A 27,419-nucleotide genomic window follows, 5' to 3' on the forward strand; every position below is an offset into this window, starting at 1 on the left:
ACAGTGGAGAATTTCAGGTAGGCTCCTGGCATTAGCAGTTTTTAAGAACTGTCATGGGCTCAATTTCAACCTTATACGGGGGATTGGGGTTGGAAGGGTAAGATCAGCATTTTCCACTGAGAACAGAAAATGATTGGACAGCTCTATGCAGAATTAATTGAGAAGTAAGTATGTTTTGTTAGACCTTCATAAATTGGGATACTCCCTTGAGGAGTAAGATACGGGTCACAGCTGCCTTCCTTAGAAGACTAGTAAATTTTGCATTCTAGAACTGAAAAATTTTCAAAATAAAAAATGAAGCTTATTAGTCTGAAGAGACAGGTGACACAATGACCATGTACCCGGAGATTCCTCAGAAGATTTGAGCCTCAAAAAGTAAAGAATCTGATTAGACAGGGCTATAGGTTCTTTTGAAAAAGCTATAATCAGTGGTCAGGTACATGGGATTCCCTGTATGCCTAACGAGACTATGAGTTCTCTGGACCACAGTGGGAACAAGGGCATCTCTGACGCAAAGATTGCATTTAATCTATAATCCAAGGATCAGCGTGCTCTACCTCATATGTCACTTACCTTTAGTATAAATTCAAAAGGAGATGCCGTACCTTACAGGAATTGTCCATTCGGCAGAAGCCCCCCTGGCTCACAAGTTCCTTCCCTCAGCTCACAGGTATACCATAAACCTCTTCTCCTTTACTACCACACAACAGAATTTCCTGCATCTTGGACCTCAGTGGGCTGGCCAGATGCTGTTCCACTGACAGTTGTTAGTCTAGTTGATGTGCAAACACAGATCAGCCAGATTTCCATTTTCTCATTTCCCACACCAGCACCACGAGACTGAGTGCACCCTGCTGAAGGGTTGCGGAACTTAATGTGACTGTGATAGAAATGAAAAATATATTTGTAAAATGGGAAACTTCGTAAGGCTCTCCTTACGGTTCAAGAGGTAAGCATTAAAAAAACAAACAAACCAAACCAAAATCCCTTTAAAAGCTGTCAGCCCCTTCTTTTCCAGTTTCCTTGATATCCAGACCTAAACATACCACCCCATCCCCAAGAAATTGCCTTCTCAGTGCATAGAACCTCTTCTCCTTTTTAGAGAAGTCCCACCTATTACCACAGTGCTTGATCTCGATGGAGCATTCACCCCCTCCCTCAACCAAGGGATGCAATAATCCCCAACAGTCTATTCCCTTACATTTGAATTAGTCACTCTAGCCTCACACCACAAAGGGGCTTCAGCACAATAGCTTTGGGTGGGTCCTGGCGTTCCAAGTCCCCTCTCTTCTAGACTTGCCCCCTAGTGTGAGGTATTTGCTCTGGCTGTCCAGCTGATAAATACTGAGACACACTCCCATGCTTGTGTGTGCACACACACACCTGTTAGAAAGATTCATTAGTTTTAGACAATACATACAGTTGACGACCTTATTGGGGTGGGGAAATATGTCTCCAAAAGCAACATAATTGCAATGGGAGTGCTTCTTCACGTCATTATACAGAACAGCATCAGACTCCTCTCATCCCCAATTTTGTGCAAATCTTGACTCTAACTGCATTTTTTTTTAAAGTGGGATTTTGGGCAGCCCCGGTGGCGCAGTGGTTTAGCGCCGCCTGCAGCCTGGAGTGTGATCCTGGAGACTCAGGCTCCTTGCTTGGAGCCTGCAAGCCTCTCTCCTCAGTGTGTGTGTCTCTCATGAATAAATAAATGAAATCTTTAAAAAAAAACTTTTTAGGGATCCCTGGGTGGCGCAGCGGTTTGGCGCCTGCCTTTAGCCCAGGGCGCAATCCTGGAGACCCAGGATCGAATCCCACATCGGGCTCCCGGAGCATGGAGCCTGCTTCTCCCTCTGCCTGGGTCTCTGCCTCTCTCTCTCTCTCTCTCTGTGACTATCATTAAAAAAAAAAAAAAAAAACTTTTTTAAAAAAGTGGGATTTTTATTAGAATCCTCTACCCATGAGAGAAGCCTTAAAATTCACCTTTCCCCAACATTACTCATCAAATAGAAGAGCGTTTTTTTAAATATTTTATTTATTTATTCATGAGAGACACACAGAGAGAGAGAGAGAGAGAGAGAGGCAAAGGGAGAAGCAGACTCCATGCAGGGAGCCTGACGTGGGACTCAATCCAGGGTCTCTAGGATCATGCCCTGGGCTGAAGGCAGTGCGAAACCACTGAGCCACCCGGGCTGCCCAGAAGAGCGGTTTTATGATCCTCCAACCAGCACCTCTAAGGGGTACAGGAGTGGTTCTCTTTTCCAGTGACAAGTGTCTGATATCATAAGAGAGCCTGGCCCTCAGACACACACAGACTGGGAGGTAGGCAGGACCCAGGCCAGAAGATGGCACACTCTATTAAGACTTGCAGGTTGAGGAATACCAGGTTGGCCCAGTCACCTGGCTGGCTCAGTCTGTAGAGTATGTGAATTTTGATCTTGGGGTTGTGAGTTGGGGCCCCATGTTGGAAGGCAGATTGTACTTAAATCAAAAATAAAATAAAAAGACTTGTAAGTCTGGGGTTCTCCACTTCCTCAGCAAGAAATTGGTTTAAGAAACTTCTTTGCCTTCCTCTGGACATCAGCACAGACACATCCTTGGTGCCCTTCCTGCTGCTGCAGACTCTCCTAAGAGTTACCTTCGTTCAGTGATAGTGATGATCTGTTTACCAGATGCTCCTCAAAACCCTTTGCCCCATGCTACATCCTCCCCCATCCCCAGCCTGTGAAACTGGAGTCAGGTTTCTTGTCTCTATATCATTGGTGCCCGCAGGGTGCCTGGCACACAGGCTTTTGGAATGCTGAGTGCCCAGAATATGGTGGATTTGAGTAGAAAACTCCTGGAAAGGGAGGCTGTTGGAAAGGCTGCCCCAGCAATGGTCCAGATGTGAAATACCGACCTTAAGGCCACAGTTGTTTTGTGTGTGTGTGTGTGTGTGTTTCTTCAGATTTTACTTATTTATTTATGAGAGACACAGAATCAGAGACATAGGCAGAGGGAGAAGCAGGCTCCCTGAGGGGAGCCCAATCAGGGACTCCATCCCAAGACCCCGGAATTACGACCTGACCCAAAGGCAGATGCTCAAACACTGAGCCACCCAGGCATCCCAAGGGCATAGTTTTTTCCAGAGAGGAAGAGGAAGAAGAGTTTTATGGTCGAAGTGGGATGAGAAGGAAGCTTTCACCAGTCCTCCCTGGGTTAGACGTGTGCATTCTAGTTTGTTGTTTGCCTGTCTGACTCTCCCTCTGATTGCAAGTCTCTGTGGGAAGGATATGGTTTTCTGGTCCCTGTGTCCAGGGAGCACTTCCTACAGTGAGGACTGACATTCAGGAAAAAGCCAGTCAACTTCTGTGAATACCTGTCCCTCTGCGTGGGCCCATCAGAAGCAACAAATAGACTAAATTTCCTAGAAGGAAGCTGATTCAAATTTAAATTAAGTAACCCGGGAGATTGGAGCTGCCTCCCATCCTCAATCCAGCCTCACCACCGAGCTCCTCCTGGCTGTTGATTGAAGCCCCCTGGTAGTTCAGCGGTTTAGCGCCGCCTTCAGCCCAGGGTGTGATCCTGGAGACCCTGGATCAAGTCCCACGTCGGGCTCCCTGCATGGAGCCTGCTTCTCCCTCTGCCTGTGTCTCTGCCTCTCTCTGCCTCTTTCTGTGTCTATGAATAAATAAATAAAATCTTAAAAAAAAAAAAAAGAAAAGAAACATTGTCACTCTAAACCAGTTTCACTCTGAGTGCTGGGGACACGCTCTACTTGTCACACTAAAGCCAGGCCGAGGCTCAGGCCGTGGAGTCTTTCTGACTAGATTTCCTTCTCATCTCCGCAGCTTTTTGGCCGATACTCCTTTATCACACGTGGTGAGACTGCCTTGGCATATATAGGGCCAGGAAGACCTAAATCCCGGTGCCCACTAACTGCCCTCGCTCAGATCGGCTTTCCCCTTTTGCATGGTCTATTCCATCCCTGCCACACATTCTGCCTTTCCTGGGCTGAGGAGTCATGTGTTCAGTTTCTTGAACTCCTAGGAACCCAGGCATTGGGTAACTCTAAGGGAGGGGCTCACAGGCCACACATCGCTGCCCAGGCTGGGAGCAGGAATTCCAGTCAGCTCACTTACCTGGAACTTCCCTCCTCAGAGAGGCTGTGACTCAGCTGGCCTTGTCCGGAGGGGAAATTGAGTCATACCACATTGATAAGGTTTTGGAATTATAGGTAAGATCCGGAGCCAACGACCAAGAAAGAATTCTTGAGATGTCTGTGGTGCAAAATGGTGGTTTTATTAAAGCCTGGGCACAGCCCAGGGCGTGATCCTGGAGACCCTGGATCGAGTCCACGTCAGGCTCTCTGATGGAGCCTGCTTCTCCCTCTGCCTGTGTCTCTGCCTCTCTCTGTGTCTGTGTCTCTATAAATAAATAACATATTTTAATAAATAAATAAATAAATAGCCTGGGCACAGGACCCATGGGCAGGAAGAGCAGCTGCCCTGGGCCTGTGAGGGGTGGCTGATTATATACCTGGGAGTTGGGAGGGGTTTGAGGATAGTCTACTCTCTAAGGAATTTTGGAAGCAAGGTTTCCAGGACCTTGAGGGGGCTTAGCTATTGTTGGGAAAAGGTCACTTATTACCATCTAATGAAACCTAAGTAATGAGACCCTTCAGATGGATATTGGTGGGCCATGTGCTTGGGGGATGATTGCCAACATGAATCTTGGGGGTTTAGAGATAAAGAGAAATTTCTAAAGGAATTTTTATATGTTAAAGTAGGCTTACAGGATCCTGGGGGGTCGGCTTAAGATTGCCTTCTGCCCTTAGCAAAGTATGAACATCCAGGCAGTTGAGTCTGTAGAGGAATGTCACGCCCCGTTTCAAGGACTTGTCACTGTGCTTTGTCCTCAGCTAGTCCTCTGTTCCCCCATCAATGTCACACCATTTTCTCTGCCTGTTCCAATCCTCTAGGATTCCAAAAGAATCAGAACATTATCTCCTTGACCCCTGAAGTGATCCTAGGCCAGGGGTTAGCAAACTTTTTCTGGAATGGGCCAGATAGCAAATATTTAGCTTTGGCAGATGAGAAGGTCTCTGTTACAACTCCTCAGGTCTGCTTTTATAATTTGGAAACAGCCATAGCCCATTATGTAAACGAGTGAGCATGGCAATATTTACGTAAAACGTTGTGGACACTAACATTGGAAGTTCATGTGATTTTCATGTGTCACAAAATATTGTTATTTTGACTTTTTTGCTAACAAATGTAAAAATTCGGGGTGCCTGGGTGGCTCCATTGGTTAAATGTCAGCCCTCGGCTCAGGTCATGATCTCAGGGTCCTGGGATCGAGCCCCACATTGGGAGTCTGCTTCTCCCTCTGCCCCTTCCCCTGCTTGTACTCACTCTCTCTCGCTGTCAAATAAATAAATAAAATCTTTTTTAAAATGTAAAAATTCCAGTATTCCGTATGGTGTTGTTGATGGTGGTCATCATTCTGTACATTAAAACCCCAGACTCATTCATTTGATGCTAAAAAGAAAAGTAAAAATCATTCTTGCCTCGTGGGCTGTACAAAACCAGGACACTGGCCGTACTTGCTGACCTCTGTGTAGATCTCCAAGTCAGACAGATGAGGAGTTCAAATCCATTCTTCTTCTTTTTAAAAAAATATTTTATTTATTTATTTGACAGAGAGCACAAGCAGGGGGAGTGCAGACAGAGGCAGAAGGAGAAGCAGGCTCTCGGGTGAGCAGGGAGCCCGATGCAGTTCCATCTCAGGACCCGGGGATCAGGACCTGAGCCAAAGGCAGACACTTAACCCACTGAGCCACCCAGGTGCCCCAAATCCATTCTTAAGTCCTCAGTATGTGATCCTAGGAGAACTAAAGTTCTGATGCCTAAGACTCAGTTTCCTCATCTGCATAATGGAAATATTATGCACCTTGATGAGAATTAGAAATAGTATATGCTTAGTGAATAATAATGCAACAAAGGAGCCTTCCTTTTGCATTCAAGGCTCAGCCTGAAGGGCACTTGATTTGCAAAGAGAGGAGCAGCTTTCTGTCACCTCTGTGAGGGCTTATCAGTGGCAGCAGAGTGACTATTTCCAGGGACTCTGATACAGGTTTTTGTGTAAAAAACTCAAACATTTAGAGGCTGAAGACACTCTCTTGCAGGAGATTCTGCAGCTTTGGAGAATGGTGGCCTTACAGAGCTGAAGGAAGCCTGTTTTGAATGCAAAGTGAAAGCTCCAGCCTTCCCAGGAGAGCAAGATTGCAAAGCCCCCAAGATGACACCTCAAGAGAAGCCGAGAGAACAGGGTCCATCTGCTTAGAGACTGGGTTCTAGGGCTAAGGGGGCCTGTGCTGATGCTTGGGCCACAGTTGAAGAGTCCTAACCACACCCTATATGCTTTTCCTGGGAGGCCGGGGTGGGGTACTTCCCCAGCAAGTGCTCATTCTGGTCCAGAGGTGGCTGTGATGAGAACCAGGACGGGAGCACCCTGGATTGTGCCGCAGTCACCATGGCTCTTCCGTGTGTTTGGGGAGCCCAGGGAGGAGGTACTTGGCTGGGGCACGTCCTCCCCCAGAATCACTATCTGTCCTTGTTGCAGAACAGGATCTGAAGGCAAGCAGAAATGTTCAAAGCAACCCATACTGTATGGTATATTGCCTGTTCCCATCTGCATTTAAAAGCGTATCTAAATAAGACACAGGGATGCGACATACAGCACAGGGAGTATAGTGAACACCCTACGAGCTGTGTGTGGTGATAGGCGGGAGCTAGATTGGTCGTGATCACTTGCTAATGTATAAAAATGTCGAATCACTATCTTGTACACCTGAGACGGATATAGTATTGTATGTCGACTACACCTCAATTAAAAAAAAAAACATCTAAATTAAAATTCTTTTTAAAAAAATTAAGTGTAGGGATGCCTGGGTGATTCCTCTGCCTTTGGCTCAGGGCATGATCCCAGAGTCCCGGGATTGAGTCCCACATTGGGCTCCCTGCATGGAGCCTGCTTCTCCCTCTGCCTGTGTCTCTGCCTCTGTGTGTGTGTGTGTCTCTCATGAATAAATAAATAAAATATTTTTTAAAAATTAAGTGTATCTATTTGTGAGGGGGCAAAATGCCAGGCAAAGAATCAAAATAACAGTGGTTAGTTACCTCTTGGGAGTGGGGAATTTAAGAATTCTTCTTTTCCGAGAAAAAAATCTATAGACCAAGTGAGTGGACAAGGGAGTGGAGGGGGCAGGAGTGGACACTACTCCTTCAGAGGCAGACCAGGAGAGGCCTTTCCACCAACTAAGAGGCCAAGACAAGAGCCTGAAGCCTCCTGGCAGATGCCCACCAAGCTCCCAAGGTTCAGGGGCTTGACTTCCTTTAGCTCAGAACCCTGGATTTGGTTAAGTCCACTCTTTATGCTGTCCATATGTCCTATGATCATTCACTTTATTTTCGTGTGTGTGTGTGTGTGTGTGTGTGTGTGTATGTGGTGTTTTCATTTTCTGTTACTAGCAGCTGGCCTGAGACTTCAAAGACAGGAGGGAGTTTGTTTCTTTTTGGGCTGGAGTTTGAAAGACATAGTAGCCTGCCCCTGAGGGACCAGACGGGGTGGGTAATCTCAGAGGGAAAAGTTAGGGTCATTTGCATAATGAAACTTTCCTTCCCCAGGGCTTTTTTTTTTTTTTTTTTTCTTTTTCTTGAATGGAACCTGGAGGGCTGTGTTTAAGAGAAGCTGCTCTCCTATCACTTTACGTGGTGGTCCCATCTTTGACAACCAGTTAGGGTAACCAGGGAGGCTTCAGGGGCGCTCCCTTCTCCCACCTGGGGGAGCTTCACAGGCACTGGCTGCCTATCCCTCTACAATGTGACTTTTATCACTGAGCAAGAAAAAGCATCTCCTCCCTTTCAAGAGGTCAGGGCCCTTGGAGCAAGAACTATGGGTGGGAGGCAGGCAGACCTCTCACCTCACCAGGAAAGGTTCAGAGTTCTGGGAAAGCTGAACTCAGGAGAAGATTCTCTGTGCTTCCCCAATACCTGCTACTCAGAAATGAATAAATTAAATTGACTGCACCAGGGATTTGGCTTCTAGATCTGGAGCAGTCTGAAGCCAATCTGAATTTAAATCATGTCCCCACAGTGAAGCTTTTACTCTCTAGGAAATTGGGGAGGGGGGAGGGGGTGTTGGGGTGGAGGGATTGGGGAAGGGACTTAATCAAATGCTCAGCCAAAATTGCTCAGGCCCTAGGAAAAGGTGGCAGCTCTTAGCAGTGGGGTCAGAGAATTCAAAGGATGTTCTCGTAAATGCCATGGTCTCTGCAGGCCAAGATAAAAGATGTGTCATAGGGAAGGTATCACAGATGTCCTATCCTCTGCAGGAGAAAGGACATTGGGACCTCTGGGCACCAGGCAAGGTGGCAGCCACAGGAATCCAGGTGAGAGATACTCATGGGGTGAGAAACACTGGTCACTCCCCAAGAGAGGTTTTCCAGAAGACATTTTTACTGCACCCACACCAAAGTACACACACAAATCTTTGAAAGGTAGTACCATTTTATTTAGTGTTGTAGAAATTTTAGGTTACTTCTTAAAAACAAAACCAAAGAGATTAAAAATTCCCAAAGTAACAAGGCAGGAAATAATTTTATAATTCAAAAATGCTGGGTGATGGGTGAAAGAGGTCAAGTTAGTAGCTCACATAATAGATATTGAGAAATGCAGAGTTGAGGTTGGTATGACTACTAGGAGGCTAAATTCTCCACCTAGGGCAATTAATCCGTCAGCCTTGAGGCATCATTAATTCGTAGTTCTCAAAAAGGAAATACAAAGGTCAGTTGGGAAGGAGGGAAGATCCTGCCTAATTTAACATTAAATTGCCTCTGGCCTTCAATATGGTATGTGACTGAGTGTCATGGGTCCTCCCTCCTCTCTGCCCTTTTGAGCTCCTGCTGTTAACAAAGCTGGAAACCACACACACACACACACACACACACACACACACACACGCACACACATGTAACCCATCCGTGTGCACACATACCTCCCACTCAAGGTCAACAGCTCTTCAGCATGCCAAAGGTCAGACTTTCTTGTTCCTCCATTCTGCCCCCTCCCCCATGAGAGCACACAGGAATAAAATAGAGGGCAGGAAATGTGTCAAAGTTCAAGGAATGAGATGATAGAAAATAGGCAAAGGACTGACATTTTCCTCAGGAGGCTGACCTCCCAACTGAAGTTCTGTATTTAATCTGATGCTTTCCTAAAGTACGAACTGCTCTTTCTGGAGGCAGCCAGGCAAGGCCAGGAAGAGAGATGCTCCTGCTTCTTTCTCCAGAACACAGCTTTCTCCCAGAGTCCTTCAATCAGGTTAGCATTTATAGTAGCTCAAGGCAAGTCCCAACTCTCCTCGTGTGGGTGGGTGAACGCCCTCAGACACATGCCAGTTGTAGGAGCTCCATTGCTCTGATTCACCAACCCTTGCTAAAGGTTCAGAGCAGACTTTGCCTAGATAAATCCTCCCCCAAAGTAGAGTCCTTGAGGACAGCCATTACCTAATGCCCTCCCAGGCTATCTACTTTGAGAGGTACAGGAATGCTATAAATTAGATTTTTTTTCCCAGCAGTGGTTGATGCCAGACACCCTTGAAGTAAATTGTCCTTCATTCTCCAGAGTTCCTAAGTGCATTTCAGAGCACAGGAATCCATTCCCCTACCCAGATGTCCCTCTCAAACACTGACCGAGTTACATACCTGAGGTCCTAGCAGCAGATAATATCTCCAGACCAAGCACCTCTTGTGAGCAATGCAGGTCCCCACACCAGCTCTTCTAAGGAGAAATCATTCAGAGCACACCTGACCCCAGTGCCCTTGGGTTATCACAGTCAAAATATGCTTTTAAGTAAAAAATATACTGCAGAATGAATATATACATGTACATTTTCAGAGCTGAGGTGAATATCTGGTTCTCTTTATAGGTATGTAAATAACTTTCATAGCACTACAAAAATACAAGTCCTCTGAGAAGTTTACAGTGGTCCCCACTTCTGTAAGAGAGTATTAAATAAAACAGCTATAGGTAATCAAAAGCTGATTAATCAAGTTATAGTATCATCCTTCGGATTAAAGTGCTCCGATACAACTAACATTGCAGCAAATGTGCTCCTGAAAGGGGTTCTGCTGACAACCGTCTTGCCTCCTCCGGTACATAGAACAAGAACAAGAACGTACAGAAGAGACCCCCAGCCTTATAACCATTGTTGCCTCGAGCCCTGCCCACCATGCTGGCCTGTGATCTCCTCTCCCCCACTCCATCCCCAAGGGAGCTCAAGGCTCTGAGATGATTCTGTGACAGCCACAAGCAACACAGAAACATTCTAATTCCAGTATTAGGTTCCGAACAATGAAACTACCTGAGGGACCCGAACCAGGGCTATTAGTTCAGAAGTGTCCTAGCTTTAAAAAAAAAAAAGAAAAGAAAAAAAAAAGGTGTGTCTGTCTAGATTTAAAAATACCACCAACCAAAACTAAGTGTTATCTTCTTGCTCTTCATAATTTTATAACAAGGATGGTGGAGGAGTGCCAGGAAGTGTTGCTGAGGAAATCAGGGAGCCAAGCAAAGGCACTGAGGGAACAGGCCACAGGAGTCCTACTGAAATCATTCCATACCTGGTGGAACTGAGTTAATAAATGCTTGGGTCACCCAATCCCTTCTCAAGGCGCTGATGGGGCCACACCAGCCAGCAGGAACCTGGCCACCATGAGACTTTGATCAACCCTTATTAAGTGAGTGCAAAGTGACACATGCCCTCTTCTACTTCTCATGTCTCCACAGACAGGCCCTGTGGATCGATAAGGAACACGTTGTAAGGCTAAAGAGTAGTGGTAGCTGGTGTTTAGAAAAGGAAGCTTGTTCAGAATCTACAAGGCACACTCAAAGGCTTTCTTTAAACTCCCCTGCTTCGGGCAAATCAAGACCAAGCCCAAGAAGCCCAGAAGGTTTGCACAGGATCAAAATTTAGCACCTGCAGCCAAAAGCCACCCTAAGCTACTAAAAAACCAAGCAAGTAAGTGTAACGCAACACCAACTGCCCAGTCCTTCTCATTTCACCCCCTAATTTACTGACTGGGTGGGTTGGGGGTGGGAGTATGTATTTTTAAACATCAATATCGAAGAAAGAAAACCCCAATGTTAAATACCCGAATAACCCTGCACCATCTGAATCTCTGGACAGATCTTATGACCACATCTCTGGTCAGAGAATAAAGTACTTACAATATCGTTAAAGGCACAGTGGCATTTAAAAACAAACCCCTGGGAATGTACAGCAAGAGATTCATTGTAATAATTAACCTGGCTTTGGCTGGTGGAGCTGACTCTTGCCAGATAACACACAGGGAGGCAGATGGTGACTTGGAGCCTGAAGGCTGGTTATCAGGCATACGGAGTCCCTGACCTCAGGAGCAGGTAGAAACAAACTCACAGAACAGTCTCAGTGTCACATCGGTTCACATCTTTCCTGCCTTTTTGCCGACCTGAGCCGGAACTCGGAGGATGTTGGGGGTTTCTTCCATGACCCTGACTAGCAGATTGTCAATGTAGTCTTCCAGCTCTCGAACCTGAAACTCCTTCTTGCTTATTGTCTCCTTCTGTTTGAGAACCAACTGGATCAGCTCATCATGGGTTAGCTGTGCATAAGCAAAGGCAGGGTCCGAGGGGTTGTATTTCTTTAGAAGGGGGAGAAAGGGAAGAAAAAGCGTAAAGTCAGCAAAAAAGGCAAATATCTAAAAGAAATATAAAAGAGGAAAACGTTATTAGTGATCGGGGTCTCCTGGGAACGTATTTTCAATTCAGGTGGAAAACTGGTTAGGGACAAAGGACCGGAGAGTAAATATTTAAGGTTTTGCAGGCTACATATGGCCTTTGTTGCCTGTTCTTTGTTGTTTTATTTGTTTCTGTTTTATGACTTTTTAAAAACATAAAAACCATATTTGGCTCATAGGCTACAAACCCCTGGATTAGACTCTGGATTTGAGATTTTAGGAAATGGGATTTTGAGATTTGGAAGTCTGTGAACACTAGGAGCTGGCACAGTGAAATATCAATGCAAAGCTGAGAGCCCCAAGCTAAGGTGGCCAATGAAGAAACCCTAGTGACAGAAGATACGGGAGATGATGCTCACCTGCCATCACCCCAGGTAGTCACTCATCCCAGACTACCTGCTGCTTCCTCCACTACACTCAGCAGGACTCCATGGTTAGGTTGATGCACTGGCTACTCAGAGACCCCACTTTAAGTCATTTCACACTCAAGAAATATGCTAAGTGCCACCACAATGCATCACCTAGTCATCACCCTCAGACGTCATGGTGTACCCTCTGGGCACACTGCGGCCAGAGCCAGGGCTGAGCTGTACCAATCTTGGCAAGAGCAGGAGCCCTAAGGAGTTACTCCATCAGCGTTTATAATCTGGGATGACTGGAACCCAACTGCAAAGTGACCAGGCCCAAACCATGAGGAAACACAAGATAAGGACTGAATAAAAGGTACCATGTTGTATCAAGTCTCCACTTGGAGAAACTAAGTCAAGAGCAGAATCATCATTCACTCTTTTGACAACATAATCAAAGGCCCTGCTCAGTCCAGTGACGTAAGCTGCCTACCCACTAGCTAAAAATCAGAGGGAAATCCCATCCCTCTTATCCTGGCTCAGAAGGAAAGCAGAGTGCCTGTATTATTGGCTTAGAAGCACACCCTGACAGGGCACCCAGGTGGCTCAGTGGTTGAACATCTGCCTTTGGCTCAGGGCATGATCCCAGGGTCCTGGGGAGCTCCCAGTGGGGAGCCTGCCTCTCCCTCTACCTATGTCTCTGCCTTTCTGTGTGTCTCTCATGAATAAATAAATAAAATCTTAAGAAAAAAAAAAGAAGAAGAAGAAGTACACACTGACATTTCTATGCACAGAGCAGGTTTTCACCTAACACAGGCTGCCCAGAAATAGGTGAGATGTTGGACTACTTTTTTGAAAAACCACTTCTCCCTTAATCCTTTTGTTTTTCAACTTGTTGAAGGCACACATTCCTCTGGACCTCAATCATCCTATTTGTAATGCTAAAACAATCTTCAACCAAAAAGTTGAGTGTCTGGAAAAGAATTCTGGAGACTGGGTGTACAATGTGAATGTACTTAACACTACTTATCTGTACACTTAAAAATGCTTAAGATCTCTCATGCACTGTTGGTGGGAATGCAAGCTGGTGCAGCCACTGGGGAACAGTATGGAGGTTTCTTAAAAAATTAAAACTAGAATCGATCCAGTAATTCCACTTGTAGGTATTTATCCAAAGAATATAAAAACACTAATTGGAGAATATACATATGCATTCCTATGTTGGGTGCAGCATTATTTACAACAGCCAAACTATGGAAGCAGTCCAAGTGTCCCTCCACTGATGAATAAGGAAGATGTCACCTGGAGGCAGGAGCAGGCAGGTGCTCCTTGAGAGTAGAGACCAGGTCCCTACAGTGCCTTACACGGGGGCACAGGGGTTTGGGTTCCAGAGAGCTGGGCAACCAAGAGCCCACAGCTACATAGGAGACTGGGACAAACTTCAAAGATGGGGAGTGATATGTCAACTACACTTTGGAAATGAATTAAAATTAATTTCCCCAGGGGAACCTGGTTGGCACAGTTAGCTAACTGCCTTCGGCTCATGTCATGATCCCAGGGTCCTGGGATCTCAAGTAAATAAATAAAATCTTTTTTAAAAATTAATTTCCCCCCAAAATAACAGAATTCTGTTTTTCACTATAAAGGGAATGTTTTCTCATAATGGAAAATCTCAAAGACAGAAGAGAGAAAAAATTATCATGTAACTTCAACACGTAACAGTTGGGTTTCTTATTTCTTCCTTGGTTTCTTTATGGTATGTTTTACAACTTTAAGCATCATGCAGAATATGGCTTTCAAGTGTTTTAAAATTATTTTATGAGGGGATCCCTGGGTGGCTCAGCGGTTTCGCGCCTGCCTTTGGCCCAGGGCGCGATCCTGGAGTCCCGGGATCGAGTCCCACGTCGGGCTCCCGGCATGGAGCCTGCTTCTCCCTCTCCTCTGCCTGTGTCTCTGCCTCTCTCTTTCTCTACGTCTATCATAAATAAATAAAAATAAATTTAAAAAAATAATAATACTAAAATTATTTTATGAGCATTTTCCTATCATTAAATTTTAGCAAAGTCATTTCTAATGGATACTTAAAAACTTTTTAAAAAGATTTTATTTATTTATTTGACAGAGAAAGCAAGAACACAAGCAGGGGAAGGGGCAGAGGGAGAGGAAGAGACAGACTCCCCACTGAGGGAGCCTGATGAGGGGCTCAATCCCAGGACCCCAGGATCAGGACCTGAGCTATAGGTAAACACTTAACCCACTGAGCCACCCAGGCGCCCCTGGAGGCTTAAAATTTCATTATATTTTACTCATCTCTCTATTGCTAGATATTTAGGTTGGTTTTTTTGGGAGGGTTGTTTTTATTAAAATGCATGAGCATAAATCTTTGATCATATCTCTAAAATATTTCCTTATGATAAATGCATGGGGTTGAAAAGGCATGTACATTTCATGCCTTACAAACTATGAAACAGCTATGTAATCTGGATATCATAATCCAAAGGAAAAAGTACATAAGTCTTTGAAATCATTAGGCAATCCTAGATATGTGATGATTTAAAAAATTATAAAACAGTCCAGCATTCCAGAAAGTGAGCAACAGCCATGGCGAGGAAGAGGTACAAAGAAAATACCCATTAATTCAAGAAAAAACAGTGCCCATTGTCACAGATTTCCTTCCAGGATTTTCACATTGGATGTTCCCTCCTGTAGGTGTAATAATAATGACGTATATTCAAATTTGTATCCAACTTTTTCCATTATTAACAGGATAGATGATTTTTGGATCTAGTTGGCTCTATTATTTTTAAATGGAAGTGTTAAAGACACCTGGGTAAATAAATAACACTCCTAAGTTATAAATCATCTATAAGGGGTGGAGGCCCTAAAACAGTAACCAAAAGAAAAAAACAAAACAAAAAAAACACTATAGTAATGATTGGGCTAGCTTTTCATAACTTTAGCTATGCAATTTCTTTCCCTAACCTCTCTTTTACTTTGCGACATTCCAAGGAGTAGTTACTTTTATAAATATTATTTATGGCTTAGTACAAAGCATCTATTATATGGAGGGCCACGAGGAGTCTCTAGGAAACTTTCCATATATACTCAAAATATTAAAAAAAAAAAAAAAAGAATATTTACTAGGTATGGTCCAGAACTAAGCCCTTTGTTGCAGGCAGTCAGAGGGGCAGCGGTTGGGCTTACAAATCATGAGCAAAATAAGCAGCAGTTGCCTTTGTTTTAAGGCAAGTTATTCTCTCAGTCAGGGCCAGGAGATAAGCCCGTGACTAAATGAGCTTTGAAGAATAAATAAAATGGGAGCCAAGGGTCTTGGTCACTTCCCGAGAGCTAGGTGTTTGTTTCTCTTTGGAGCCCAGCTGCATTCCACAGTAAAAGGAAGAGGGGATGGGAGGCTGCTCCATGACCCTGGTTTTCATTACTGTCCCTTTTATGCTGTTCTTTTGCCTGGTTTCCTGATAAATATCATTAGCTCCAGGAAAGTACGCGCAGCCTCTTCTCCACACCCACAGACACCAGCCAAGTTGAGCCGGGCGAGTCATGGTGCATTTTTAGGCTGGGGCTAAAACACAGCAGGTACACCATGCTGGCTACGGCAGATACGTCTGAGAATGAGGCTCACTTACCACCAGCCCCGGCAGCATGTGGCACAACGGAAGAGAAGGCAAGGCGGCTGGAAGATGCTAACATGTTCGCATTGACCATCTCTTACCACTACTCAGCCTCTTTACCTGAACCTCAGATCTCCAGCTTTCAGTGAGCCTTTCACTAGCTCCTGGTGGCAGACAGGCGATGGAGCCAGAGATAGTAACAACTAACTGGCACTTTAAAAATGCTTGCAGGAGTAAAGGAGACACAAGCAAGAAGTTTCTGTTCTAATAACTCAAAAACTACTTGGTATCTTACAGTACAGAGGGCTGTAAAACCCCTGATTGAATGAAGCGTTTAGATGCCATGGACTAAAACAGAAATAAAGTTTATTTCTACTGATGGTGGTCCCCAGTAGTCAGGAAATTCCTCTCCACATATTTGAAATGCAACACATCCTTGCCCACCAGTCCCTCAGTAAATCATTCTCCTCCAGCCCACGTGACCAATGAGTCAAAGCCCTGAGGTTTGCAACAAGACAGTGCTCTAAATCCTTCTGATTTTAGAACCAGAAAGGGCAGGATAGAGACACTGCAAAGCAGAGACCATTCAGGTGTTGGTTTGGTTTGGTTGGTGGGCAGGAGTTCTTTTTTTAAAGTTAACCCAAGCTTTTTTTTTTTTTTTGGGGGGGGGGGGCGGGGGGAGTTTAAATTGGAGTTTGATATAAGCCCAAGCTTTTGAAAGAGAAGAGATCCTCTAGTCAAGCGATATTCTTCCTGGAAATTAAGCTTAAGGGGACAAGTTCTATGCAAGAAATTGTTGACTATAGTGTTATTCATACTGAAAAACAGAAAACCACCCAAATATCCAATAACAAGGGAACAGTTAAGTAAATATTGCTATAACCATTTTAAAGAAAAATTAAGTAGTAACATGCAAAAACGCTTATGATCTACTACTGAATGAAAAAGAACAGTGTAAAAAAAAAAAAAAAAAAAAAAAAGAAAAAGAACAGTGTTTCAAACACTACCATATTCACCAATGCATATGAAAGCCTGGGAACAAAAGGTCGGTAAGGAACAAGACACTTACATCATCTGAAATTAGTTCCCCAAGAATTTCATATTGATTGTAAATGGGGGAAAATAACAACTTTCCACTAGAGAACCTCACAGACACCTCCTAAAGTTGGTCATCAGAGTTAACATTCCTACTACCGCGACAGGCGGACATAATGTGCCTCCTTTTATGATGCACCGAGAGGGACCCGCGATTTTCGAGGTTAATTCCTGCCAGGATTGTGTGACCTCAACCAAACCATGAGGAGACAGCAGACAAATCCAAACCAAGGAAAATTCTACAAAACAACTGATAGAAAGCCTTAGAGAACGTCAAGATCTTGAGAGACTTTAAGAAGGTGGGGGAGCTATTCCAGGATAAAGGAGCCTAGAGAGAGAGACAGCAACGAAACAGCGAGAGATCCTGGATTGGATCCTGGACTGGAAAGAAAAAACAGGAAAACTAAGGAGCACACTTATGAGACAACAGGTGAAGTGCATGTATGGGCTACAGATGAGAAAAGAGGATGACACCAATTTTAAACACCTTGACCTTGATTCAATGTCCTTATTCTTAGGAATTCCACACTTCAGTATTTAGGGGTAAAAGGGGCATGAGGTAGGCAACTTACCCTCCAAGGGTTCAGACAAAAGAAAAAAAAAGATGTATATATAAAGAGAGAACAGACAGGGAGGGGGAGAGAGAGGGTGAAAATGATAAAGCAAATGTGGTAAAATGTCAACAACTGATGAATTGGGAAGAAGGTTTATAGGGGTTCTTTGTACTATTCTTTGCAACTTTTTTTAAGTTTGAAATGACTGCAGAATAAAGTTTCAAAAAAGTATATCTAGGCAATGATTAACAACCACAAGAATTTTACATTCTTGCCAAAAGATAAGAAAGGATATGTGGGAAAATGAAAAATCCCTGATTGGAACAGACCAGATGGTGGGTCATATCTTCTTCTTGCTAGAAAGAAGCACCCATATCAGTCACGTTGCTTGAGACACAAGCAATTCAACAATAATTAAGTAAATATGAGGAGAACAATAATAATCCCCTGGGAAGTGTAGGGACTTCCAAAGATTATCCAAAGACCCAGACATAGGGTCAAGTGGCTCCTGGTGTTACCTGCTGCCTTAAGGAGGTATATATAATGGTGACTCTAGAAACTTTTTTTTTTTTAAATTGGTCCTGAGTAGCACACCTACTTCTTGGAGAAGACATACCTTCATCATGGTTTCGTTGATCAAGTTCTCACTGATGATGGTGGCAGTGCCCAAGCTGGAGTTCGCAATCTTGGTGGCTGTTGTGTTCATTGGCTTCACGGGATGAAGTCTAAAGAGAAGAGGATAGGATCCTTAGACCTTTCTGCAATGGCCAAACCAAGAAACTATCCATCTCACGGATGGCAGCCAGTGAGACAGACAGGAGGGCAGAGTGGTGATACGTTCTGTGCACACCTGCAGTCTCACACACACCAGTGTTCCTGTGGTAACGAGGGCAGTCAGCACTAGGCCACCGCAAACAAACCAACCAAGCACACTCAACCAGGTGTCCCAATGTTCTCACAGACCCTTGTCTCATTATCAATGTCAGAAGAACACGAGACACAGCCTCTTATTTTTGAGGCAGCTACAGCCTAGGACTGTCCTGTGTGAGTCCCTACAGAGCCTTCTGTTCCTCCACAATAAAGAGTTGGGAACAAACAGGCCAGCTTTACCTTGGGCGGAGCTTAAAGCAAGCTTCCAACACAGCTACGTTCTATCACTCCATCTCAGTTGGTTTTTGATACTAGGAAGGTACTGGTCACAAGACATCTCTGTGATCTGAGAGCCCCAAATCTGACTGTCCAGCGTAATTCCTAAACTATCTCTAAAGACTAATATTGTATCCTCCCTGCAAATGCAGGAGTGTCTTGAGAAGGTGTTCCCACCACTGGACAGACCCTTTAAAAATGAGCCTTACCAGCAAAATGTGCAGGAGGTACCACCTGGATATCCATGCAGCTAGAAAGCCCTTATCTCTGCAGGCAAAAGGCAAAAAGGGCTGTGGGAAGGTGGGGGGGATCGCTCACATTGACAAAACAATCTTCCCCGACTCTCACCTGTGCTTGGCTGACCCCGTTCCCGCGCTTGGCTGAGCTGAGACTGGCTGTGTCTCTGAGGGTGAGACCCAGGCCTGAAGAAGCGGCTTCCTCTTGCCAGAATTTTCCACTTTATCAGCAGAGCCCTCTGCTGTTGCTTTTTTTTGAGATTCTGCTGTACTGGTGTGGTGAGTGTCAGCATGTGGGTGGCTGGGGAAAGAGTGTGTAATAGGAAAGGTCTCAGAAAAGGAGGGGCTGGGTACAGGGGAGTCGAGGGCTGTATCAGGAGGCTGGCTGGGCCTCCCATTTCCCATCAGCTTTTCCTTCTTGCCACAGCCAGGACCTGGCAGCTGTTTATCCAAGCGTGAGCTCTTGCCAAGCTCTGGTTTATGAATTCCTGAAGCTGTAGTTGGCTCTGAAGAGGCCATAACAGATACTTCGGGTGCTTTTGACCCGAGGTCAGGCAGGCTCTCTACAGGTGCCGCCCACCCATCTGCCTCGCCCCTCGGCCCCTTCTCCATCTCAGGATGGGCATGTGACATGCTCACGGAGGAAGGTCCTACTTGCAGGGCTGCCACCTGGGCTGTCTCTCTGTCATCTTCACCCTGATCCACCCTTTCATCATCTGACGCCACTTCAGGAATTGCAGGAAGGGTTAAGCCCAGATCAGCCATGACTGGAGAGTTAATACCTGGGATAGAGTGAAGGCCACTCAGGGGATCAGACAATAAACCTTCGTGATCACTGGCTTTGCTCTGATTTTGAGCCATAGGCGTATCGTCTCGCTCAATCTTTAAGAGTGGGATGTCTTTCCCTGAGCTTGCCTCACTCACAGGGCCTTCTGAGACACACTCCTTGGAAGAGGGGAAGTGAAGGGGGTCTGCCATGGAAGCTGGCACACCATGCTTCACTGGCCCGGGTGCAGACACAGCTTCCGTCTCTGTGACCTCTGCGTGGAAACACCCAGCAGGCTCTCCGTCTGACAGGTTTCCAGAGGTGGCTCCTTTGTGTGTCACCTCCTGGGGATTATCTCTGTGCTCTTCCACCAACCCAGTGGACTCCTCTAGCTCCTCTTCCATAAAGATCTCCTCTGAAAATGATACACGCTTCTTGATTTTCTTTTGGCTTTCGTCAACATTCTCTTTGTGTCTCTGCATCACAGAGCCAAGAGTGGGAGCTGATTCTCCAGACTGAAGAGGGGGTGCCGCTTCTTTAATTGCAGAAGTCATGCTGCCCCCCTTAACTCTGTTCTCCCCAAAAGACCCAAATGGATGCTCTGAGCCTGTGTGTTCCCCCATCAGAGGCCTCCATGCCGGGCTCTCGATCTGGCCACTTCTGAATGAAGGAGCAAGTGTTACTTCTTGGGTCTCTTGAGACGAAGGGGCATAGTCTTGTTCTGAGTGGGGAGCCCTCTGAACTTCTTCCCTTTCAGGTTGCTTTAGGAGAGACCTTTCTGAGTCATGACCGACGGTGCTCTCCAGGCCTATCTCACTGGTCTTCCCCATTGGATAATCTTCCATTCCCTTCCACGCTGGAGTGGGGAGCTGTTGGAAACGTGACCCCGAGGCACAAGAAACAGTCTTTGGATCCTGTGTTAAACTCTCTCTTAGCAATTCTGCCTTATGGAGCAAAGATGGTTCTTCAGGACTGGCCTGGCCCTGGTCTGTGGGGGGCCAGTTTTCAACTGGCGTGGATGTGGAAATGGGAGCCACAATGGGAGATGAGAAAGAGAAGACAGAAGGAGATTCAGAGGATGGTGTCTCTGCACAATGCCCCAATTTAGAAGGGACAGGTGTCTGGCCAGAACTGGACAGAAGAGCAGAAAAAAAGAGAGTAGAGTCAGGGGAAGAAGGAAGCCTGGCTGTGGCTGGAGCCTCTGGAGACACGTCCAGTCTGCAAAAAGGACAAAATAAAATCTGCAGGTCAGTTGCAGATTCATCGTGAGAGGCGATAAACACTTAAAAGATAAAGGTGTTCCAAAGGGGAGAGCACTTTAATATTTGGGGCAGTATTTTAAGAAGTTAGAGAAGGAACATTAATAACATATGAAAGGAACACTTTTATCACCAAGCACATCTGCCATGCGAAGGGCTGCTGCAACACAGAAAGCTCCAGGTAAAGCAACAGCCTACGGTCTCTTTTGGTGATAAACAAAATACATCGAAAAATTTCAAAGCAATAAAGGATGCACTCAGGGTAACAGGCACCAGTTTTAAGAGGAACCGTCTGCATGCATGTGTGTGTGTGTGTGTGTGTGTATGTGTGTGTGTGCATGTGTGTGAAATCAAAGTAAAGCAGAATCTCAAAAAAAGTCTCTACCACCCCAGACCACAGAAACATTGTCAGTGTGAATGTGAGTCATGCTGAAAGCAGAAGCCCCCCGACGCTCACTCAGGCTTTTGCAACAAGATGCACAACTGAACACTCAGAGAACCATCCCAGGCATCCTCGAGAGTGGACCAAAGGCCTCCCGTGCCAGCAAAGCAATGCCACGTTGCAAGGAGGAAAGATACTATCCTCCTGAAAGGGCAATATGTGATAAGAACTTTAAACAAAAAAAGAACTTTAAATAAAAACACATGTTCTGCTCATACCACAGCCAAAACCTGGCATTCCCATTTGCAATACTCATAGTCAGCTGCAAAGCATGGTTTTCCACGGGGTCTGATTATCTTACTGAGATGGACAGACCGCGCCTGCTGGCAGGGGCTTTGGGCTGGGATGCACCACTGCAGCCCGGGCAGGGTGGGCCAGGCAGGCAGTATAGGCTGATAAAAATAACTCAGATGATGAAATGCTTGCCATACACAGCTACGACCACGGACCAGCAAGCAAGATCTGCTCGGCCAGCAGACCTTGCTGACTACCCTGGACAGTGAGGTGTGGGCCCCCTGCCCGAGGAGGGCTAGGACTCACCGTGGCTTGACAGCTTTCGTTTGCGGTGCCCTCGTAGAGCCGACGGGGGGTGTGGGTTCAAACGTGAGCTGTCGGTCAGGTTCAGGTTCTGTGACCTGCACTTCTTCAAACGGGTTCAGGGAGCGGCCCTGTCCAAAGACAACGGCCACAGTATCCTTCTCAGATCGTTTCCCTAGGTCTTCGTCAGGCCCTGGCTGGTCCTCCCTCGGTTTGACTTCCATCGATGTGCCTTCTGTCTCCTTCCCTGGGGTGGCAGAAGGGCTTCCGCCTTCGCTGCCCTTGGCTGTGTCCTTCTTTCCCGTCACCAGGGACAGCAAAGAGGACTTCTTATTCTCCTGCTTCTTGCTCTCTTTGGTTTCCTTTGCAGCCTCCAAGCTCGCTGGTGCTGCGTTCTCCCGAATATCCCCACTGACCTGTGGCTGGTAGGACGGCAGAGACATGGATTTGAGAGAGTCCTTTGTGGAAGACTCAGACCACCGCCTGTCGGAAGACACTGCCCCTCCATCCCCAGGCTCCTTCCAAGACCGAGTCGCCAGGTTTTCGGTGGAAGAGAACAGATGCTTCTTCCGGAAGCCCTGGGGAGACGGGGAAGAGGAGGGAGTGCTCTCCTTCGTCTCGCCCTTGGTTTCCGGCTGCTCCAAGTAAACATGGTTCCCATTGATACAGACGTTAGAGCGAGAAAGGACATCATTCTTAGACCGAAGGCCACCAAAAAAGGAGGGTCCTTCCCTCTTGGGCAGGCTGAAATTGCTCTGGTTCAGTTGCTTAGGATCTGCACTCTCTGTTCTCTTGTGAGACATGACTGCAGGGAAGAAAAACAAAAACCAAAAAGTTAAACGACTGGTTCACAACTGGAAAGGGGTGACATCTCTCCGTGCCTGAACACGTTTTTGTTTACTGGCATGACGGTGTGTTACAGCATCTAACAGGTAGAAGCCAGGGATGCGGCTAAAGATCCTACAATGCATGGGGCAGCCCCTACAACAAGGAGTTATCTGGCCCAACCTGCCAAGAGTGCTGAGGTCCGGAAACCCTGCATTAAACCAATGAGAAGGGCCAAATCTGGCCAAAAGTAAGAATTTAGGCATTGAAATTGAAGTTCAAATTCACAGTTAAAGGAACTAGATTCCTCAACCTTAATTAAGGATAATTCCCATGAAGGTTAAACACATTAATAGGATCTCAATAAATACCTGATGAACCAATGAAATGTCAGAATTACTCTAAGGTTCCATGATTTTACCCTTAATTTAAAAAAAGAAAAACCTGGATGCATGCATTCTGTTAATTCCAAAAGCTTATTTTATATATACAGATTTTATTTATTTGAGATAGAGCACAAACAGGGGGAGAGCCAGAGGGAGAAGCAGGCTCCCTGCTGAGCAGGAAGACTAAGGTGGGGCTCGATCCCAGGATCCTGGGATCAGTGATCTGAGCCAAAGGCAAATGCTTAACTGACTGAGCCACCCAGGCGCCCCCTCAAAGCCTTTTTTAATGGACATCAGCAACAGAGCCAGACATTTTAGAAAAAGGAATTTATACGTTCTTAGAAACCAGAGCACTTAGAAATAGAGAAGACTTTGTAACCAAGATTATCCACCATAATGACCATCGTCACCATCATCATGGCCATCATCACCAGCTCCCTCATGACCATCATTTCAGTAACCAAGGAACCGAATCAAAATCTTTAAGATTTGTTTCTTCTCTCTCTCTCTTTTAAAAGATTTTATTTATTTATTCATGAGAGACACAGAATGGGGGGACAGAGACAGGCAGAGGGAGAAGGAGGCTCCATGCAGGGAGCCCGACATGGGACTCAATCCCGGGTCTCCAGGATCACACCCTGGGCTGAAGGCGGCGCTAAACTGCTGAGCCACCAGGGCTGCCCTGTTTCTTCTCTCTTAAAGCAAAGTAGGCTGAGAGAGAGAGAAAGAGCGCTCAAGCAAGGAGGAGGAGAAAACTCACCATCCGAGGCAGAAGACGACTCATCCTCATTGTCATCATCCTCCCACCGGGATTGAAAGTCTCCAGGACGAAGCAAGACCTTGTCTGACTTTGACGTAGGCAGGACAGACATGGACTGGGAAAGTGGTGTTTTCTGCAAATTAGACTTGGAAAACAAAGTCTTGATCTTCGATTTCTTTTTCTTGTCTTTTAAAGGAGACTCATCGTCACTATCAGCTGAGGGCGTCACGCTGGGAACGATGGCGGAGGCAGTGTCTGATGCATTGTCCTTAGGTTTCCCCTTGATCTTGTCCTTCAGCTTCCCAAATGGATTCCGAGACTTGTCTTTCATGGAGAGGTCAAACATGCTAGCAGTCATGTTGTTTCTCATAAACTGGATGTCAACCTCAATTTCTCCTCGCTCTTTATCCTTCTTTCCTGGTTTGGATTTCAAGGTGTACCACCTACAAGGAGAAAGGCTGAGAGGTTACATTGGGATCAAAAAGCCTAAAACAATGTTCACAGTCCCCATTGACTGGCCTCTCTTCTCTGCTACCACCAGCCTCTTATATAAACATATTCTTGGACTCTCTTCTTGGGAGTAGAGGGTGGGACAGGGACTCAGGTCAGGACTGGTAATTTTATTTTTGAGAAGACACCCACTAGGCAAAGCTATGATTGGATCTTATACTTCATGTATAGTCACTTAGAATCTTGATTCAATAGCTATTTCTGAAAATAAAATAAATAAAATATCCCATCAAATCATTTCCTATGACTGGTATTTTTCTTCAATAGAGTAAAAATGCAAAGATCTCCTACAAACAGTTAAGAAGACAAAATGCAGGGATCCCTGGGTGGCGCAGCGGTTTGGCGCCTGCCTTTGGCCCAGGGCGTGATCCTGGAGACCCGGGATCGAATCCCACATCGGGCTTCCGGTGCATGGAGCCTGCTTCTCCCTCTGCCTGTGTCTCTGCCTCTCTCTCTCTCTCTCTGTGACTATCATAAATAAATAAAAATTAAAAAAAAAAAAGAAGACAAAATGCAAATTTACATAAAAATCTCAGAAAAAAAAGCGAGTTTATAGGATGGTTCCTGGCAGGGAATAATAGAAAATATAAGACAGAGTAAATGCTTATGTGTTGTTCATTTGTTTCAAAAAGAGTGAAACAAAACCCAGTCACAGAATGACAAATATTGTATGACTCTACATATATGAGGCACCCAGAGCAGTCTAATTCATAGAGTAGAATGGCTGTTGCCAGGGGCTGAGGGCAGAAGTGAATGAACAACTAGTATTTAATGGGTACAGTTTCAGTTGGGGAAATAAAAAAGTTCTGGACAGGGATGGTGGTGATGGTTGTACCAAAATGTGAATGTACTTAATGCCACAGAACTATACACTAAAAAATGGCTACAATGGCATATTTTGCTATATATATTTTAATAAACTAAAAAAAAAAAGGAAATTGAAAGGAGGCATCGTTTCCTAGTTTAATAATCAGAAGAGGGGTATTCAAACATTATCCAAGTATTTCAACTGGTCATTTGCAAACGATTTTACGATGTGGCAAATATTCTTTTTTTTTAATATTTTATTTATTTATTCATGAGAGACACAGAGGGAGGCAGAGGCAGAGGCAGAGGGAGAAGCAGGTTCCCTGAGGGGAGCCTGATGTGGGATTCGATTCCAGGACCCGGGGATCATGCCCTGAGCCAAAGGCAGATGCTCAACCAGCGTCCTGATATGGCGAATATTCTATCTGCCCAACTCTACTGAAAGACAGACTTCAGAAAAAGGGAATCCCTCTGCATTTTCCATCGGTGAACTGCAAGAATGTGAGCCTGATTAGCAGCATGACTGCTACAGAGCACGGAAGTCTGAATACATGGTCCACTAACAGCCATCCCTGGGGTTTCCAGCACAGACTGAGAAACCACATGTGGATGTTCTTTGCAGTGACCTACTTAAGAGCTGAGGGCCATGGACGTTAAGGAAATGATAGGTTTGCTCAAATGAGCACAATTTCCTTTCTCACCCTCAGCAGGTCTTGCTCACAGGGCACATCACTGCCCCACTACCTTAGCTTACTATACACTGAAAAGAAAGGGGCACAGAGAAGCAGACACCTAACACTTATACAATGCCTATGGTATACCTGGTATACCTGGCACTGTGCACACTTAGGGACGTCCTCATCTAAGTCTCGCAAGAATGACACAGAGTATACATTATACCCATTTTATGAAGACAGTGAGGCTCACAACTGAGGTCATCCATACAAGGTATTGTGACTGGTAAAGGGTATAAGCAGAATTCTGATTCAGTTCTGCATTTCTGCAAAGCTCCTAATTCTTTCTCTTACACCAAGATTCCTGCTTCGCACTGTCTCCGAACTCACCACCTTCCATTGGCCATCTTCGCAACACACGAGAGGAGGGCTCAGATTCAAATTCTTTCCGATGCAAGTTTAAGATGCTCACTTAAAAGTCCTCACATAAGAAAATACTAAGGAAAAAAAAAGTGTTCTCGGAAGAAAGGGGGAAAACCCACCATAGCCAGCCAGCCATCATAAATCATAAGATTGTGTAAAAGTTCAGTATGCAAAGTCATCAAGAAGAATTTAAGCTAGATTTAAAAAAATATAGCCAACATCGGAGAAAGTGATGTGAGCTATGATTCTGGACCTTTAGGGGGAAATCTTTTATGGTTTTTAAAACCACAGGCCACAGCTGGAGGCTAGGGGGAGATGGAAGGTGTTTATACACAACCTCACCCCGGCCAGTCTGGTGTCTTTCCAATATATTTTCCAAGACTGAGCCTGGAATAGTTTGCATGTTTGTCATTTAGACGTCCAGAGGATTATTTGTATTTTTCTCTTCAGACAGTCATGTGGCTAAATGGTAGCCCTGGTGATGAAGGGTGGTTAGCTTTTGTAAATATCCATTGCAGGCACCTGGAAAGGAGAAGTTGCTGAAAGCTGACTGTGGAGCTCAGATGACCACAGAGGCCACAAGCAGTTTCATCTTTCCACCCTGGGGAGGTGAGTCAGTCAGGTCAGGTCGCCTCCCCAAGCTCGCCTCTCCCCTTGTCTTGCAGGGGATGCTCTTGCAGATGACCTGCAGAGCTTGCTGTGGACAGTTTCTGGGACTAGCCCACCCTTCCAAAAGTATCAGCGCCAGTCTGTTTGTTTGGAGTGAAGCTACAACCAACTCTAGAGTCCTCCCTGGGGGACCTATTATTATCTGATGCACAGGTTCGGTCTCCGGGTACTAAAGTGGGATTTGTTTAGGGAACTTCTAAAACCACTAGGAGGTGTGAATAGATGCTTCAGCAACTGTTCCTATCATTTATTTTCATGGTCAAACCTAAAACCAAACACCAGGCAGCCAAGAAAGTCACAGGGCTATTTAAGGATGTGAAAAGCAGACTGAATCACAGGTAAGCAACCCCCATGCAAATGTTCAGAATTTTTAAAAATCTGTGCTTGGCTTTATTAAAGCTGGAAAGAAGACAGGAATTGTTTCTTTTAACAATATTACCCTCATTATTAAATTCAAACCATTTAAGCAAGGGTTCTTTTGGCACAAGCATAATTCAATAATAAATGAAAGCCATGATTCATAAATGTCTCACCCTAAA

General features: G+C 45.3%; 1 protein-coding gene across 5 annotated transcripts in view; it reads right to left on the minus strand.

The window, feature by feature from the left end:
• Positions 1–8,531: 8,531 nt before the first annotated feature.
• Positions 8,532–27,419, minus strand: part of RAB11FIP1 (RAB11 family interacting protein 1) — a 31,070-nt gene continuing 12,182 nt past the window's right edge. For 3 of the 5 annotated variants that reach the window (XM_072776430.1, XM_072776433.1, XM_072776432.1), the window contains 5 exons: positions 23,798–24,240; positions 21,830–22,631; positions 18,935–20,806; positions 18,057–18,165; positions 8,532–11,719 (listed from right to left, as the gene is read on the minus strand). In XM_072776430.1, coding sequence (XP_072632531.1) covers positions 11,501–11,719; positions 18,057–18,165; positions 18,935–20,806; positions 21,830–22,631; positions 23,798–24,240 — 3,445 coding nt within the window. In that variant the 3' untranslated portion in view covers positions 8,532–11,500. Of the gene's footprint in view, positions 11,720–18,056; positions 18,166–18,795; positions 18,854–18,934; positions 20,807–21,829; positions 22,632–23,797; positions 24,241–27,419 lie in introns of those variants that run through there. The other 2 variants (XM_072776431.1, XM_072776434.1) reach the window with 2 other exon arrangements.

This window comes from Canis lupus, chromosome 15, assembly GCF_048164855.1.
Source record: "Canis lupus baileyi chromosome 15, mCanLup2.hap1, whole genome shotgun sequence".
Taxonomy (NCBI): Eukaryota; Metazoa; Chordata; class Mammalia; order Carnivora; family Canidae; genus Canis; species Canis lupus.